This window comes from Colias croceus, chromosome 16 (genome assembly GCF_905220415.1).
Source record: "Colias croceus chromosome 16, ilColCroc2.1".
In the NCBI taxonomy this organism is placed as follows: domain Eukaryota; kingdom Metazoa; phylum Arthropoda; class Insecta; order Lepidoptera; family Pieridae; genus Colias; species Colias croceus.
The window spans coordinates 8988539-9007631 of record NC_059552.1 but is presented as its reverse complement, the minus strand read 5'-3'; the positions used below and the strand labels follow the sequence as shown (position 1 = coordinate 9007631).

Sequence of the window (19093 nt, the reverse complement as noted above, 5' to 3'; positions counted from 1 at the left end):
TTTTTAATTATCGAAAGGTATATGTTTCAACAAATAAAACAGGAAGAAGGAGAGATATTCGAGAAGTTGTAGGAAAACAGCTGCGGAACCAAGCTGGAAAGTTGAATATACAAACAAGCTCGGAAGAACAACTGATGAAATGAAATTCTTTTGGAAAACAAGGACATTCTCTGGAATACAGAAAATAAAGATAAAATTTCCTCTCGGTTGTATAACAAACAAGAATTTGACAATTCCGATGTTAGGGACAGGGATTAAAAAACAATAGAAAATAACATACAGATAGAAAAAGGAGATTTTGAGGTCAATAACAGGTGATAAAGTATATGTTAAGGAGATGGAGAAGCGTAACAAACTGACAGCAAACTTTAAACGAACTCGAAACAGTGTAGAACAATTATTAGAAGGTGGATACTTACTTGTCAGAAATGTGGATACTAACCAAAAGCATAGAAGTAATGTGACTTAATAAGAACAGAGGGGGAATGGAAAGTTTAGAAAGTTCAGGATAGAGGTGGAGACTACGGATAACGGAGATGTAAAAGAAAGTGAAGAATACCGCTAATGAAATACCTAATTAAATCAGTCTGATAGCTTTCTATAATGTATGTTTGTTGTAAACGATTTTATTTTAATAAAAGAAAAAATAGAATAAGGAAGGGATGTAGTGTTTGAGTAAAGTATAGGTACTATATCCCCGGATGTCTCGGGTTCGCGGGTAGTGGGGAACACAGTCACGCAGCAGCCTCGGGCGTGAGCGGACGTGTGTTTACCCTAGATACTGGCGACGTAACGAGCCATTCCCATCCCCTGCGTATACGAGTGTGAACTCGTATCTACAGATATAATTATGATTTACATCAGAACTTATATACCGAAAGTCTCGGGACTACATAACGTGACTTATTAAACAGTGTTTGTGCATAACACTAGGCCATCAACAGCTATATGAACGTCAGACAGGAAATGAGGCAAATTTATCCAGTAAGTAACAAAGGTTTTTAACTATACTTATTCTAATTCAACCAACTTCTACTAGCTACTCCGTATGTCTTTTGGGTAGACGGAGGCAAATAGGATTTTTCTTCCGACTATAACATTTGATATTTGGAAAATGTACTCCACATTTTCATACCTTCAGAGTCAGATTCTAGTGGTGCAGCACTAAACACTGTCCATTAGGTGGATGGTGCTGCTGACCGGGCCTTCAGTTCTACTTTCCAGAATACCTTCGCCCTTCTCGGTGCTACTACTACTGAAATAGCGGTACTCTTACACGTCGTTCAGGCCTCGTACTGACTAGGATTTCTCATATTATCGTTACAACCCGCTCTAACGAGAACAAATTATCGCTAAGGAATTCTGCTGCAGGACAATGGCAAGAGATTATTATGCATTATTATGTTCAGGAATATGGTGGGTTCTGAATACTATCGTCGTCTGAAGGTATCTCCTTTCGATTAACTGCATTAAGGGTGCAGATCTGATCCCATTTTTGTTCCGTAGGAATGCTACGACTGTATAAATGTTAAACTGGACAAAGAAAGTTGCCCTGAATATGGTCGGTTGTTCCAACATCCCTAATATGGCTAGCTTACCTTAGTTACCCCTTGATTGTTACTGCTACCAATGGAGGCACTGCTCATGGGTTGTCCACAGTTGTGCGAGTGCAAAAATGAAGAACTGAACTCGTGGGGAGCTGTCGAATGAATCTGTTTTAAGATTATGAAAGGACAGTTGGTTGTGGATGCGAAGACAGGACGTTACTTTAGTCATCTGTAACCACCACGAGAGGCAGCCACGGACAGTGATATAGTAAGAACTAACCTAGCAAAGTTTAGTTGGCTTACCAGACTTTGTCATGTTTTAAATGCAGTATATCATCTGTATATCATTGCATTTACGACCATTGATAAACTTAATTCAACCGCAACCACGAGAAGCAGGCACGGATATCGATATAGCAAGAACTAAACCAGAAAGGTTTAGTTCGCTTATCTGGTATCTTTGTAATGTTTCAAAAGCCGTATATTCTGTATTGCATTGCATTTTTTGCCCCCCCCCCCCCCCTCTTCAAATCAAAGAAATGAGAAGTCATCTGGCTGAGCTTTCTCGTGAAGGGTAGGGGTTCCAAGTAATATCTATTAATACGAGGCTTTTGTTTGGAAGGATTGACCTTCCGTTATTAATTATCCTCTATCCTAAGTAACTCAATAGTCAGAATTCACAGCACTCGTTGAGTACTTAAACGTTTTACGTTAATAGTTGCATATAAGTTTATTATATAATATAATAATCCCTGTGGGATGACAAGAAACTTGTCTAAGCAAATGATTATCCTAATCACTCAGCGATTTATTGTTTGAGCCCTGAAGAAAAACTCATGGGTGCCATAATGAGGCCAAATGGGTTGATAAACGAGTCGAATGAATTGCCTACAAGACCGGGCAACTAAAGTAGGCCTATGAGAGGTCAACTATACATAACCAATCGTAATTTGTTACATTCAATCGCTTTGCGATTTAAAAATCTCTTCAGGTTGTTTTATGTGAAAATTGGTCGGCTAGTGCCATGGAATTACGATACCAAATATACCGTTGACACAAGGCTTGGTGACAATCCTCGAAACCACCGCCACAAATCATCTGCGAGATGATATTTGATCCGACTCGCCTTCCTTTGTTGTGAATAGGCTCTGCATTGGTAAATACAATTTGTTCAAGTTCCAATTTCCAACGTCTCCCTATTTTATTGTATTTATAAGGTTATATTACTATACTTATATTGTATAGATGGCCCACTGTGAAATAGATTTCAAAACCTTTTTCTACCTACCTTAGAAGAGTGAAGATCCGTTACTGTCATCTCTAAAACTTTCGTAGGTCCTCGTTGACGAAAGCAAATATCTATGATCATTTTAATGATCAATCCTTTGTATATTTGCACCAACCGCAATCAAAGCCCCACGAGGGCCGATATATATTTGCACCATTTCCCCGTGAGGGACGGCCATAATCAAAGCCCCGCGAGGGCTGATATATTATATTTCCACCATTTCTGCTTGAGGGACGGTTGTAATCAAAGCCCCGCGAGGGCTGATATATATTTGCACCTATTTCCCTGCGAGCGACGGCTGCTCGAGGGATGTTTGAAATTTGAAATGAGTAGGGCCTTCCCAAAAATACTTAATAGTCACCTTGCGAGGGTGGGTTTAACCTGGCTAACGAACCTAACCTGCGAGGAGTAGCGGTTAAACCTAGCGGCCACATTTATGTAATCTGCTTCGAGCAAGATTTAAGGTGCTAATATAAAATTAGAAGTTAATAATCATTTAAAATAATAATATAGCAATTAACAAGGTACTTTAACTTATTTTCGAATGCTAGCAACAGCTGTCCAGGATGAAATAAGAATTGATTTGACAATGGTAATTCATTGTTATGTATATATAAAAAGAAGGCTTTAACTATTTAATAAAGTCAAAATTCAAATCATCATCACTTCGATTCATATTTATTTTAGTTCATACAATCGATGTCACATTCAGTTGCTTTATATCCGTTAACATTCCTTACGAACGCAGCCATACGTGGCCATACCATCGTAGGACGGTTTTATTGCACAAAATAATCTCCGCTCACCCGCAATTTTTTTACTTTTTGTCAAGGTGTACAAGTTTATAATATTATTCTAAAACGTTAGAATAAGTGATAACGTCCCTTTCCAAACTAGAAAATTTAAATGTAAAATTTTGGCACTTACTCGTGTTAATTTGACGACGCGGTTGGCGCAGTGGTAAAGTAACTGCCTACTGAGCCGACGGTCCCGGGTTCGATCCCCGGTCAGGGCAAATATTTGTGTGATGAACTCAATTATTTGTTCTTGGGTCTGGGTGTTATTATCTATATATGTATTTATTAAATATTATATTTATCGTCGCCTAGTACCCACAACACAAGCCTTAATTGAGCTTACTGTGGGACTAGGTCGATTTGTGTAATAATGTCCTATAATATTTATTTATTTATTATTTATTTATTTATAACCAAAAAGTTGCATCATTTGAAACATAGGAAACTTAGGTAAAAATGTACTTTAAGGGCCGTTGAGTTGGACAACCAAAATTTTTTTGGAGAAAGGTCTATGCCTAAGTAAGTGACCCGTAAAATCTTAACCTGCGGTGATTTATAGTTTTTTAGAAATTAATTATTAAAGTTTCATAATTTTTCATAGAATTTCGAGCAACCATCTTGTTGCGTTTCGTTACCTACGTACATAGTTTAACCTACCTACGTACGTTTTAACCTACGTAGTTTTTGTTGTTTGAGTGGGAATCGCACTAAAGTTCAAGAGTTAACCTAACACGCTCGTCGCTTCGCTCCTCGCTACCTATTTGAATGCTAAAAGTAAATCGATTTTAAAAACTGAAGCAAGTGCTATAAAAATAACTAAGTATAAAATTGTTATAAAAACAATGTTATTATCTCAGACCAATAAAAAAGTATAGACGGAACATTGCGCTCCTACAAGTGAGGCACGTAATATGAAGACGATTCGGAAATATGAAGACGGCTGTGCGGTAGTCTGCAGCGAGTAAGCGAGCGCGCATGACGTAGTAAACAATACCTAATAATTGCGAAATTATGCCGTCCTGTGTTGTAAAGTGTTGCAAAAACAATTCCTGTTTTAAAAATAAAGCTTCTGGGATAACTTTTCACAAGTAAGTAACCTATTTGCTGTATATTTTAAACAAAATCGTAAAAATACTAGACATACTTTCTCGGAACACGCCATTGTGTCAGTGTTGCAAGTTAAAAACATTATTTTTTTCCCAAAAGTAAGGGAAATCGTAATTTTTTACGAATACTAAGTACTTTACAAAGTAAGCAAAATTACTACATTAAATTTACTATTGCATAATTACTTAGTTTTGGTATACATTAGGTATGTTATTATGTATTGTTGTTATATATGTGTTTGAAATGGTATTTCTTAGATTCCCAGCTGAAAAAACGTGGAAAGAAAACTGGATTAAAACTATACGGGACAACAGAAATGATGTCGAGTGGCTCCCTTCAAAATTTAGTGTAATTTGTTCTGCACATTTTGAAGAAATTGATATGTACAACACCAAAGGTGGCTACCGTCGAATAAAGAAAAACGCTACGCCAAAAAAGGTTGGTTATTTATTATTATGGTTATTTTACTGTCGATAATAAAACCTTTATCTTATTTTAAAATACTGCCATATTTTTTAGATTCATCTAGTAAACTTCGAGTGGTGTCAGGGAATGGAAGTGTCTGGTAGTTCTATTAATCCTGCACCTTCAACAATGGAACTTAATACAGAGGTTTGTGCCTACCTGTATTATCATCAGTATGTGTGATTTTACCTTAGATATAAGTGCTTATAAAAAATCTAAATAACTTTTTTTTTTCGCAGCACTGTAATATTGAGGAGGAAGCTGACGCAGCTGGTATTTTTGGCGATACATCAGATAAAGTTACAGAAGATATCTCAAACCATCAACATGAAATCCGTGATTCCGAACTAGAGTCAATATTTGACACTCCCAAAAAAAATAAACTTAGACAACAAGCTAGAAAGTATAAGTTACGTTATAAAATTCATGCACGCAAAATCAAAACACTAAATCAGAAAGTTAAACGCCTTAAAAAAAAACGCGTCACTAAAAACAGTTCTAAAAGATATGAAAGATAAAAATTATACATGTATAGACACTGACATATTAAATATGCTCGGTGAAAACGTTGTTGCAGCAGAAATATGTCATAATATAAACAAAAAGAATGTAGGAAAGAAAAAAATCAAATATTCCTCAGCCATGAAAAAGTTTTGTCTCACACTCAACTTTTATTCACCAAAAGCCTATGAATATGTGCGACAAACCTTCCAAACTTGTCTACCACACTCTAAAACGTTATCGAAATGGTACGCTCATATTAACGGTGAACCTGGCTTTACAGAAGAAGCTTTTTCAGCAGTAAGACTAAAGGCTGAAAACTCAGAATACCGTCCTATATGTGCCCTTGTTTTTGATGAAATGGCTCTAAGACAGCAAAAGATATGGGACGGAAAAAAATATCATGGGCTAGTAGATATGGGCATTGGTACAACTTCAGATTCGGTTGCATTAGCATCTCAAGCTTTTGTGTTCCTACTAGTAGCCATAAATCAGCGTTGGAAAATCCCGTTAGGTTATTTTTTAACTAATAGTCTCAGTGGAACACAAAAAGCAAACTTGATCAAAATGTGTCTTATTAAATGTTATGAAGTAGGAGTTGATGTAGTGTATATAACTTTTGACGGGCATGCAACAAATTTTGCCGCCATGGAATTACTTGATTGTAATGTTAAAGATTTGTCATTAATGAAGACCACATTTAAACATCCATCAAATGATACGGAAGTAGCCTGTATCTTAGACCCGTGTCATGTCATGAAATTAGTCAGAAACCAGTTACAATCCAATAAACAGTTCTTGGATATAAACGGCGAAATTATAAAATGGGATTACTTAACTGAACTCAATACACTGCAAAACAGCGAAGGGCTTCATTTGGCTAACAAATTATCAAAAAAACATAAAGAATACAAAAACCAAATAATGAAAGTCAAATTAGCCACACAATTACTGAGCAGAAGTGTTGCAACAGCTTTGAAAATATGCAGAGAAGACCTGAATCTCGATCAATTTAAACAGTCTAAGCCTACCGAACACTTTATACAACTAATGAATGATTACTTCGATATTTACAATTCCAGAGGCATGAGAGCATTCGGATACAAAAAGCCTATTAATGTCAGAAATAAAAATGATATAATCACTTTCCTCGAAGACTTAAAACAATATATTATAAATCTTAAATTGAAAATATGTACAAAACGAAGCGTCATGAAAGATGGAAAAAAAACGGTGTTATTTACTCGATTTTACAAGCCAATAATTGAAACAAAATGCAAATCGGGATTTTTGGGTATTTTAATAAACATTGAAAGTGTTAAACATTTGGTTCAGCATTTGATTGTAAATGAAAATCGGTTGATTTTTATACCCACTTATAAAATGAGTCAGGACCACATAGAAATTTTTTTTGGGTCAGTCAGGATGCATGGTGGCCACAATGACAACCCTAATGTCAAGCAATTCAAAGGTATATACAGGAAACTATTAACACATCTTGAATTAAAGTGCTTAACTGGTAACTGTGTGCCACTGGAAAATATAGCTATATTGAATTGTTCTTCCGCCATACAAATTATCAATGTCACTTCAACATCTTACCGTCACGAAGAGGATTATGAAGAACCCGCTCTGAATTTCCTTAAACCAATTGAAAATGACGTTGGAAATTTGGCCAGTTACTTAGATGTACCAGATATAAATGATTTTCGGAAATATGTAATTGGTTATATAGCTGGTGGGGTCGCTCATTACCTATCAAAAAAAATCAAATGCGAACCGTGTATGGCCCGGCTTCTGTCTTCAGAAAGACATGATTTTCATAAGTTAATAACATTAAGAGACAAAGGTGGTTTAAGTTTTCCTTCTCTTGATACATATAACATATGTTGTACGTGTGAGTTGGTGATAAGGAAAATTGTTAAAGCAGGAATAACTATCCCACCAAAAACATTTTCATGTAAAATGTTGCCAAGACGAGTCCATATGACTCGCACTGTCAAAAAGTTATCAGATCTCATGTAGAGCCAAGCTTCTAACACTACACGCCCTAACTCTACAAGGCCTAACTTCACAAACTCTACACCTTAGTCAAAATATGTGGCTTGGCCATTTCGCTACATTCACATCGGCGTAAGGTGAAAAATTTATTCACTGTTCATTACTTTTGTGTTATACAATAGTTTTTGTAGTAACGAATGGCCAAGCCACATATTTTGACTAAGGTGTAGAGTTTGTGAAGTTAGGCCTTGTAGAGTTAGGGCGTGTAGTGTTAGAAGCTTGGCTCTACATGAGATCTGATAACTTTTTGACAGTGCGAGTCATATGGACTCGTCTTGGCAACATTTTACATGAAAATGTTTTTGGTGGGATTTCATTTCTTTTTGTAAGTTGTTTGTTGTACAAAATTTTATATGTCGATTAAATTTTTTTTTTAACAAGGAGTACCTATACATATATATATCTAGGGGAACCAAGTTTTAGATTATTAGACCTCTAGCGTGATCAAAATTTAATTTAAAATTACAGGTCTCATACAAACTCCCATCCCCTAGTTTAAGGGGTTGGGGGATGAAAGTTACAAGTTTTATAATTTTTTTGTTCGTTGTGTGCTAGTACTAGCTTACATACAAAATTTCAGCTTTCTAGGACAATAGGAAATACCTTAAGAATTTTGATGATCATCAGTGAGTCAGTGACGAAATTAGCGTTTTTTAGATATAAATCAAATCTGAAGTATAAAAGCTAATGTAATTTAAACTTAATATGTTCAATAAGTCCGCTATTGACAATATATCCCGAAAATTTTGTTGATCTAGCATAATCCAAACCCAAGTTATGAGGGTTCAAAAAAACGTCGAAGCGCTTCGAGAAAAGGTAGGTAGTGCCCGTGCGCTTCGCTTGTTCGCTTGGCTCGTCTTGGCGGGGGCACTACCGTGCCCCCAGATAACATCAATAAACCAGCACAAATACGTACTATCACAAATTCTGAAAAGATTTGTTGGCAATCAGGATATTTTTGCAAATTTTGAAGATGAACATAACGAGTATGGCATAGAACACCAAACAAATTTAATTAGGTCTGTGATAAGTAAGTACATAAACATAAGATTCCACCACATTGCGAAACAAGAAACTTTACTCAAAAGTTGTGACTCAAAACGTCAGACATATAAAAAACTGTCACAACATAAAGGGCATTAAATTATCATTAATATATTTTTGTTTTTTATAGGCATTTGGATTTTTTTTATGAGAAGTGTGTATAAAAGCGAAATATCATGTCTTTCTGAAGACAGAAGCTAGAGCATACATGGTTCGCATTATTGTCATTCATTTATCCATTCACGTATAAAATGTTGTGTGTTTTCTTAAATTAGATTTTTTTTTCATAATTGTATTTAAAATGAAAATAAATACCTAACTGTCATTAAAAGAAATTATCTTTCATTTCATACACCCAAGACAAATACATAATAAATTAATAATACACAACAATACTACATACTAATAACACTTTTCACTAAAGTATATCTCTCGCACTTGGGAGTCGCATCGCAACGCTTGCAACATTTTTCTCTAGCACACATGCGCAAATCTACGATGTCTTACACCAAGTTACGCACACAAAGCCGAGACTAGTCCTCACTTATTTCGCCCCGATTGTTTGCGACAGCTCCGTCTATACCTTTTTTATTGGTCTGAGGTTATTATGGCTAAAAACATTGAATAACATGTAAATTAATTAAATAAAAAATTCATGGGTATAAGAGTTGTACAAAAAAAAACAAATGTGAAGATGGTTGCTCAAAATTGTATGAAAAATTATGAAATTTTAATAATTAATTTCTAAAAAACTATAAATCTCCGCAGGTTAAGATTTTACGGGTCAGATACTTAGGCATAGACCTTTCTCCAAAAAAATTTTGGTTGCCCAACTCAACGGCCCTTAAAGTACATTTAACTTACTTAATATAAATAAAAGTAATTTTCAAACCAAAATTGCCGTGTGTAATACCTATGTCTATTTTCGCATAAATACGGATCAGATTAATACTCATAAAAGGACACGTATAGACTACGGATACTTTTGAATGTGTGGTACGTTCATGGTACCTACTGAACATGTGCATTGTGCGTATTCCATCATTATTCAGATGAGCGGCTAACTCCCGGACGATTTATAACATATCACGACATGTTCGGACACGTCGTAATATATAATTTGTTCTTTTTGAGCTGACAAATCTCGTTCGATAATTTTTAGTAATAAACTATACTCCGAACCGTTCCTAGTGATAACGACAATGTAATAAAGTCGTAGCAATGGATTGCATGCCTGTTAAGCTTTGAGTTGGCTCATAGGATAGCCTTGGATTTATCCATACCTACTATTAATAATATTCACTTGTAACCTTGTAATAAAAACACATTAAAAATGAAATAAAATAAAAATATCTATATAAAAGAGAGGGTATTTGATATATTTAGTCAATATCAAATAATCACAAAAGTAATATTAACGATACGAGCAAAGCCGAACGGTAAATCCGTTAAAAAAAAGCTTTACTCACAGTATTAGAAATTCAAATATTCATAAGTATATTTTGCATTATAAAATATTTCAAAAGAAAAGTTACTATTTCACGTGTACAATATGTAACGGTTGTATCGTTAATTTTAAATATCTTTATGCATGCTATTAAGTATTTAAAGCATATTGAAAAATAAACTATTGCTGAAAGATTCACTAAAAGACCTCAGCATTTTAAATAAAGTCCAACTGATATACCGTTGATTTAAAAGATTTTTGCTCATTTTTAAGTAAAATATCATTACAATAGATGTAAAAATAACTCACTGTACCGATCCGACGGGATACACTTTTTCACACTTTTAGCACTTGCAATATGCAATACTTAATACTTAATAGCACCAAGGTTGTAGTCTTGTAGACAACCTTCTCGCGGCGGAAGCTAGACGCCAATGAAGAAGATCTAGCGCCTGCACATTATCGTGCGCCGGCCGCGCCACCTGGTGGGAGGTGTGCCGTGTGCGAGAGAGATAGCATATATACAACGTGAAAGAGAGGGAAAATAGGCGGAAAAAGCTAGGTACCTTCTCAATAAGTAAGCTTCAAATTACGGTCAAGTGTTTAATAAATAAGCAACAATATTAACTAAAATATTCGAAGCGATACATTTTTTTTGACACACATGCCATATTGACAAAGTGAGAGTTGCTACAATTTTATTATGGTGACTACCCATAATCAGGGAGTATCGCTTTTTAATAATTGGTTCAGATACTTATTTTATTTAGCATAAATAATATAGGTAAACCAGAATCTGATGGCAATTAGGGAAATCAAAATTTTTAGTGTGCAACCCTAGGGAAAATGGACTGAACGATCTTGATACTGCTTATTTTTTAGTTTATATCATTAGTCACATTACATAAGTGGACAATACTGTACTTAATAATGAGATATCCACTTAATATTATGTAGGTACATACTTACATGTATAATATACATATAACTTTTACACAGGTAATACATATTATTATTTACACATACCTATATTTGTATGTTCATTATCATTATGCCATGTGAAAATATCGATGTTATATCGATAGAAAACTAGACTGCTTATAATTTTTTTTTAAATAAAATAAAAGTAAAATAAAACTATGTTTATTTTCGTAAGTATTAACAGATACACACATTATAAAATTGACTTGGACAGCTTGGACTTGACGAATAGCCGTATTGGAAACTCCTGTAATAAGTTTTCATAAAATTATATTCCAATCAACAAACAATATTATAGTTACCTACATATAATATTTTTTAATTAAAAGTATCAAAGCGGGTAAGTCCAATTTACCAATAAAATCTTCTAAATTGAAAATTGTGATGTGTTTGACCCTTCTTCATCAAATATTTTTCTATACACATTATAAACAACACCTCTTGCTTGTGATCACAGCGGCTTTTTCGACATTTTCGAAGATTTTTTAGACAAAATCCTAAAAATTATATATCAACTGCAAAAAAGACAAATAATTTGACAACCAATTTGATAGTTGTCAAATAAGTTGCCACATGAAAATCTTTTATTTCTTAAATATAAATATGCCATCAGATTCTGGTAGACCTATAATTGTCTCATCCAACAATGCTTCTGAATGACGTTGTTGGCAATTTATCAACAAACTCATGTACAAAAACTAACCTTTTGCACAGAATATTACAGCATACATAGTAGCCTTGGGAAAACTTCGTATTCCGCCCCATTTGCGTGATCCTGATAGCATTAATATGCATTTTCTTAACACTCCAGGTTCTAGACACTCACCAGCGTCATACATATCATATTACAAATCACATCGATACAACAATGATGCTGTCCTTGGAATACTGGAAAAAATTGTATACAAACAAGTCGTAGAATACCTTGAACTGAATCGAATCTTACCGGAATTACAATCGGGTTTTCGACGGCAACGTGGAACTGCTACAGCACTAACGGATGTAGTGGATAACATTATTAGAGCACAGGATAGAGGTATGAGCACAATCCTCGTATATATCGATTATTCGCGCGCCTTCGATACGCTGAACATACCTCTTTTGCTGGCCAAACTATCCTACTATGGTTTTACACAAAATGCAGTCACATGGTTCGACAGTTATCTTAGCAATCGAACTCAAACTGTTATGATAACTGGAGAAAGCGGCGCGCGCATGTTTTCACAGTGCAGATCTATTGAACGAGGTATTCCCCAAGGCTCAATTCTGGGGCCCCTATTATTTTTCTTATACACTGCGGACATTATTGATAATATACAATGTTGTACATTTCATTCCTACGCTGATGATATACAACTTTATCTATCTTTCAAGCCCGATGATACACAGAATAGCTTAGTCAAACTTAATGGTGACCTAGATCGAATTTCTACGTGGTCAGCAAATAATACCTTGCAGCTAAACGCTGACAAAACGAAATTCATGATAGGTACACCAAAACAGGTAAAAAGTGTCGAGCAACAAAATCCTGTACTTAACATTCAAGGCACTTATATTTTTTGGTTTTTATGGCATTCAAATGCTTTATAAATATAAATTTATATTTTTAAAGCATTTGAATGCCATAAAACCAAAAAATATAAATTCAACAAAAAAGGTCGTGTTCCATCGTTACAATATTGTATTCACTGGAAGGTGCTTCATATTGGTTGAGATGGTTGTTAAATCATCTCAATAGATGGCGCGCGCTGTGTCCCTTAAGGCACATAAAACTGAAGGAATAGAATAAATTCGATTGCTCAGGCGGGTCACGTTGTGTCTGAGTTGTGGTCAGTGGCTGAGTTGGTTAGGCATCCGCCCCGGAATGGCGCGAAAGGATGCGGGTTCGAGTCCCACCTCGTGATCGAATTTTTTCTATTCTTTATAAATTTATATTCAAGGCACTGTCATCGAGCGTGTACGTGAGGCTCGTAACTTAGGAGTCATATTCGACGAACAACTTAGATTCGAAAAATATATAAATTCGATAATTTCAAACTGCTTTTATCGCCTGAAAGTGTTGTATAATATTAGGTCACATTTAAACACAGACCTTCGTATAAAGCTTTGTGAATCACTTAAACTATCAAAATTTAACTATGCCGATGTGATGTATGGTCCTAGATTGCTGGTACGCACTATAAACTCCATACAGCGAATACAAAATGCCTGCGCTCGATTTTGTTGGGACAAACCAGCTCGGACCCATATATCACCTGTCCTAAAGTCCAACAAAATTTTAAACATGGAGAGTCGTCGGCGACTGCACTTAGCCTCCTTACTATTCAACGTGGTCATGACCAAGGCACCCGCCTACCTCTACAGTAAACTCACATGGATGAATGATAGCAATCGCTTGTATGATACACGGGCGTCCATGTATAAACTTTGAACCCCCAGAAACTATACAGCGGCTTTCAGGGGAAGCTTTACATACAGCGCTACTAGGTGCTGGAAAAATTTACCTCCGCCAATAAGAAATTGCAAAACACTGCACAGTTTTAAATATCAGTACAAAAAAGTTATACTTGCTGAATTTCTAAACCAGCCCTAATAGCGTTGAATTTATAGTCTTATCTATCTATTTTATTTTATTATGTATATATTCACTCTTAAACTTATGTATAAATTACTTCATTGAATCTTATTCCTTAACCCTTTACATGTAAATATCAAGTATGTACAAGTAAGTTTATATCTACATATTATGTTATTGATAATTTTATTTAGCCACTTCTAAATATCTATCTCCTATTTTAAAAATTTAAATATTTATTTTATTAGCTTTTTTTTATATTTTACAATACACAAGACCGTTCTGGTGCTCCAAGCGTAGCAAGTTGAGAGGACTACTGGAAACCGGCGCCTCTCCTCTAATACGGAGAGGCATATGCTGAGTAGTCCACCTAATCACGTATACCGACCAATATTTGAATATATTTATTGTATTTTAAGGTTTAAACTTATTAATATGTGTTTTTTCTCAGGAGTGTATTAGTTATAAGTGAAAAATTGTACCTAGTTAAGTATTTGTGATTAAACGTAGTTTCTTTCTTTCTTTCTATTAACAGTGGCAATACCAAGTTAGGTGTGAAAGTGATAAAAAACATGAACTGGGCAATATTTTCTTGTTACACGTTAATGTTCATACCGAAATCTCCAGTGTATTAGATAGTTTTTATGAATCGTAATAAAGAAAGTTAAGTACATAATTTGTCTCAAAAATAAATAATAAGATTGAGAAATTAAGGCACCTGTTACGCGTAAAGTATGTAAATTAAGCACGTTAAATACGTCAATGTGGAATCAAGAAATCCTGAAATCCATTAATATAATTAAAAATGTTAACATCAATTAGTACGCCAGTTACACGTTCAACGAATAACACGTTACATAAGTATTTCTAGACGGAAAAAAGTAAATACTTTACGTGTAACACGGGATTAAACTTTCTTATCGAAGACTACTAACAGAGCATTTACATCAAAATCCAATCGAATACCTACTGATTCTTACCCCACTATGTCAAATTCTTTTAGTGTAAAGTACTCCATGTCAAAATGTCTAAAGTATTCTTCTTTTTTCTTTTGTACATGTCGACAAGTATTACCCAAGAAGCTTATATCTAATACACTGGAGATTTCGGTATGAACATTTGACGTGTAACAAGAAAATATTGCCCAGTTCATGTTTTTTATCACTTTCACACCTAACTTGGTATTGCCACTGTTAATACGAAGTTTTCCCAAGGCTACTATTTATGCTGTAATATTCTGTGCAAAAGGTTAGTTTTTGTACATGAGTTTGTTGATAAATTGCCAAAAACGTCATTCAGAAGCATTGTTAGATGAGACAATTATTATTTATGCTAAATAAAATAAGTATCTGAACCAATTATTAAAAAGCGATACTCCCTGATTATGGGTAGTCACCATAATAAAATTGTAGCAACTCTCACTTTGACAATATGGCATATTGTGTGTCAAAAAAATTGCGTCGCTTCGAATATTTAAGTTAATATTGTTGCTTATTTAATTAATATTTTCCGAATATAAAGAATGCATTGTATTGTGCAAAATTGCAGAAGTGTTTGGACACCAAATTCTGGCATAGAATTTCACAGGCAAGTGTATATTTACGTTATTTACAATATTCTCAATACTCATGCATTTACCTGTTTAGAATAATTTCAATGGCAAAAATTGTCTAATTTAGCATCATTTTAGTAAGCAGTCATGTTAAATTTGTTATTTCTCTAATACTTTATCATTTTTCAACAAGTTTTCAATAAACAAATTTAACAAGTAAGGTAACCATGATGACGAGTTTTTATGGATAGCGAAGAGAATATAATATTGTTATAACAATATTATGATGAAAATTTAGAACACTATTTTAAAGATTGTTACTAGTAATGAAACAACACACGACATCGGTATTGCACTCACATGTAGATATAAGATTGTTCGTTTTTACATTGAAATTTATATGTACTTTTTTAACTTACCTCATATTTTTTTTGTTTTACGTATTTCAGCTTTCCAAAAAGTAAAATAAAAAGAAATATATGTGCCCATCAAGGTTAATGAGGATTACGACCCAGAAAAACATACCTTTTGAAAAATAAACTTTGTAAAGTTAGCTGAAATTTGTGCAAGGCTGCTATAAACAGTTTTTCTTTGATGATTTTGGCTTGAAATTGACCCGTCGAAGCAACGCGTTTAAAAAGAAGATCTGAGTAGCTTACAATTTGGTAAACAGCATCTAATGCAAAACACAACTTTCCTCTATTTACAAAGGATGTTAATGCTATATATCGGTTCATATCCAAGCTTTGTAGCCAAAAGTTATTTAAAACTATCATTCTATACCAATTAAAATTGTATGTACCTATAAAGTATGACCAGTAATATTATAATATAAATACTGTTAAAAATATATGTCGTTATTATTTATAGACCATGATTTTTAGTTTTTTCTATTTTGAAAAATCCTGAATTTACAAACCAGCATGGTCACTCGACAGAAAGAGACAAAAAACATGACTGACGTCATTGAAGGTCATATTTTCTTGTTACAAGTTAATGGTCATAGTGCAATCTCCAGTGTATTAGATTCTTGGTATTACCCCAATCCTAAAAAACTCCATAAAAACCATAAAAACTCGTCATCATGGTTACCTTACTTGTTAAATTTGTTTATTGAAAACTTGTTGAAAAATGATAAAGTATTAGAGAAATAACAAATTTAACATGACTGCTTACTAAAATGATGCTAAATTAGACAATTTTTGCCATTGAAATTATTCTAAACAGGTAAATGCATGAGTATTGAGAATATTGTAAATAACGTAAATATACACTTGCCTGTGAAATTTTATGCCAGAATTTGGTGTCCAAACACTTCTGCAATTTTGCACAATACAATGCATTCTTTATATTCGGAAAATATTAATTAAATAAGCAACAATATTAACTTAAATATTCGAAGCGACGCAATTTTTTTGACACACAATATGCCATATTGTCAAAGTGAGAGTTGCTACAATTTTATTATGGTGACTACCCATAATCAGGGAGTATCGCTTTTTAATAATTGGTTCAGATACTTATTTTATTTAGCATAAATAATAATTGTCTCATCTAACAATGCTTCTGAATGACGTTTTTGGCAATTTATCAACAAACTCATGTACAAAAACTAACCTTTTGCACAGAATATTACAGCATAAATAGTAGCCTTGGGAAAACTTCGTATTAACAGTGGCAATACCAAGTTACAATACTGTTAAAAATATATGTCGTTATTATTTATAGACCATGATTTTTAGTTTTTTCTATTTTGAAAAATCCTGAATTTACAAACCAGCATGGTCACTCGACAGAAAGAGACAAAAAACATGACTGACGTCATTGAAGGTCATATTTTCTTGTTACAAGTTAATGGTCATAGTGCAATCTCCAGTGTATTAGATTCTTGGTATTACCCCAATCCTGAATTGGCTTCTTGGTATTACCCCACATCCCTTCATCAATTTGACATAAACGTTCATTTATGAGTTTCATTATTTCCGTCACATTTTGGTCGACATTATGCGAAGCAATATAATTTTTTAAAATTCCTTACATTTTCTATAGGGTTTAGTTCAGGATGATATGGTGGAAGTCGAAGAACTTTTATGCCATATGGCTGAAGTATGTCGTCGATCTATTTACAGATATATTTTAAGCTATTGCATAGCTTCTATTGCGGCCTTGAGCGCGGGGACCGAATCGAGAAATTCCGTAACGAAAAACCTCACGCTCTCCACTCCGACGGGCGGAGGTGTGGCTTGAAGGCATGCTATGCAATAGCTTTACCGCGGCAGTCCCCGAGTGCCACACGTCTTTTTTCTTTATTATTTTAATCAAATCATACAGTTCGATTTTTTTCATATCTTGATTAAAAGCTATATTTTTTTCTGTCAGCCATCTCACCATTTCTATTTTTTTGGAATTAGAATTTGGTGCTCTGTCATTTTGAACGTTATGGTATGAGGCATTGTCAAGAAAAACCACAGAGTTAGGTGGAAAATTCGGACGTTCTTTTAGCCACTTTTAATAGTTTACTGCGTTTATGTTAGAGTGGTAATCACCAGAAACACTATTTGCTTTGTATGTCAATAGTGCGTTAGGTACGAAACCTTGTTCTGAACCAGCATGCACAATGATAATTCTTTGTCCTTTCGACAGGTTTCTCTTTAAAGGTGGTCCATCTTTGTTACCCCATATCCTTTGTTTTGCACATGATTAGTTAAGATGTAGCTCTCATCTGTATATTATACGATACACCGATTTTCTTGACGGTATCTGAGTTTTTTAGGTAGGAAAATCGTAGTTTTTGGATGTCATGCCGCTTTATAATAACACGTCTGTTATCCACAGTTTTTCGCCATTTGTATCCCAACTTTAATAAAGCTGTACGCAGAGTCAAAATACTTCCATCATAGTTAAGTTCATCTTGAAATATTATTTTCAACTTTAGCAAGGTAGGTAACTCGCGATGTTCTGAAGATGCCTGACTCCTTAAACATTTTCTCCGTGTAGAACTAGACATTATCGAAACGACTGTACCCGTAAGAAAAAGCGATAAGAACACGTCTTACTCGGACGACGACTGCCGCGTCACTGCCACACGAATGAAAGTTGTATATTTACAAGCCCACGCACACATAGGGCCGCGCGCACAACTGAGTTGTACTATCTGTAAAATAATAATATCACTTACCATAAAGCCCTTTCCACACACGTCACAAATATGTCTCTTCTCTACGGGATACTCTTTATCTGGATGGTATTTCCTGAAGTGGGCCCAGTACGCCCGCCCGTTAGCTATCTCTTCTGAGCACTGAAACGGACGAACAGTTTTGGGTGGGTTTATAAATAATGAAAAAATCACTTAAACCTAGTATCTAATCTGTGCTTGCACATAGCTACACGGCGATTTTATAGTATTATTTATATATCTTGAAATCATTAGGATGCTAGAGATTTTTTTCATTATAATGTAGGTATTATTAACCCGACGTTTTAAACACAGATAGGAGATGAGAACAGTAATTAAAAATTCGCGTTTAAATTGGGTAAAAACTAAAAAGTTTTTAATTTCGAAATCCTACTAATATTATAAATGCGAATGTTTGTGAGGATGGATGTATGTATGTATGTTACTCTTTCACGCAAATACTACTGAACCGATTACAATGAAAGGCGGTGAATAGAGTTTTTTTTATACCGGAAATCCCACAGGAACTATGCAGGTTTTTCTTTGAAAAGCG

At 34.4% G+C, this 19093-nt stretch overlaps 1 protein-coding gene across 2 annotated transcripts in view; it reads right to left on the bottom strand.

Annotated features, from left to right (window-relative positions):
• The window catches only part of LOC123698436 (zinc finger protein 184-like), a 49145-nt gene that overhangs the window by 10181 nt on the left and 19871 nt on the right, over window positions 1-19093 (bottom strand). For both annotated transcript variants that reach the window (XM_045645054.1, XM_045645053.1), the window contains one exon: window positions 18544-18663. In XM_045645054.1, coding sequence (XP_045501010.1) covers window positions 18544-18663 — 120 coding nt within the window. The remainder of the gene's footprint in view (window positions 1-18543; window positions 18664-19093) is intronic.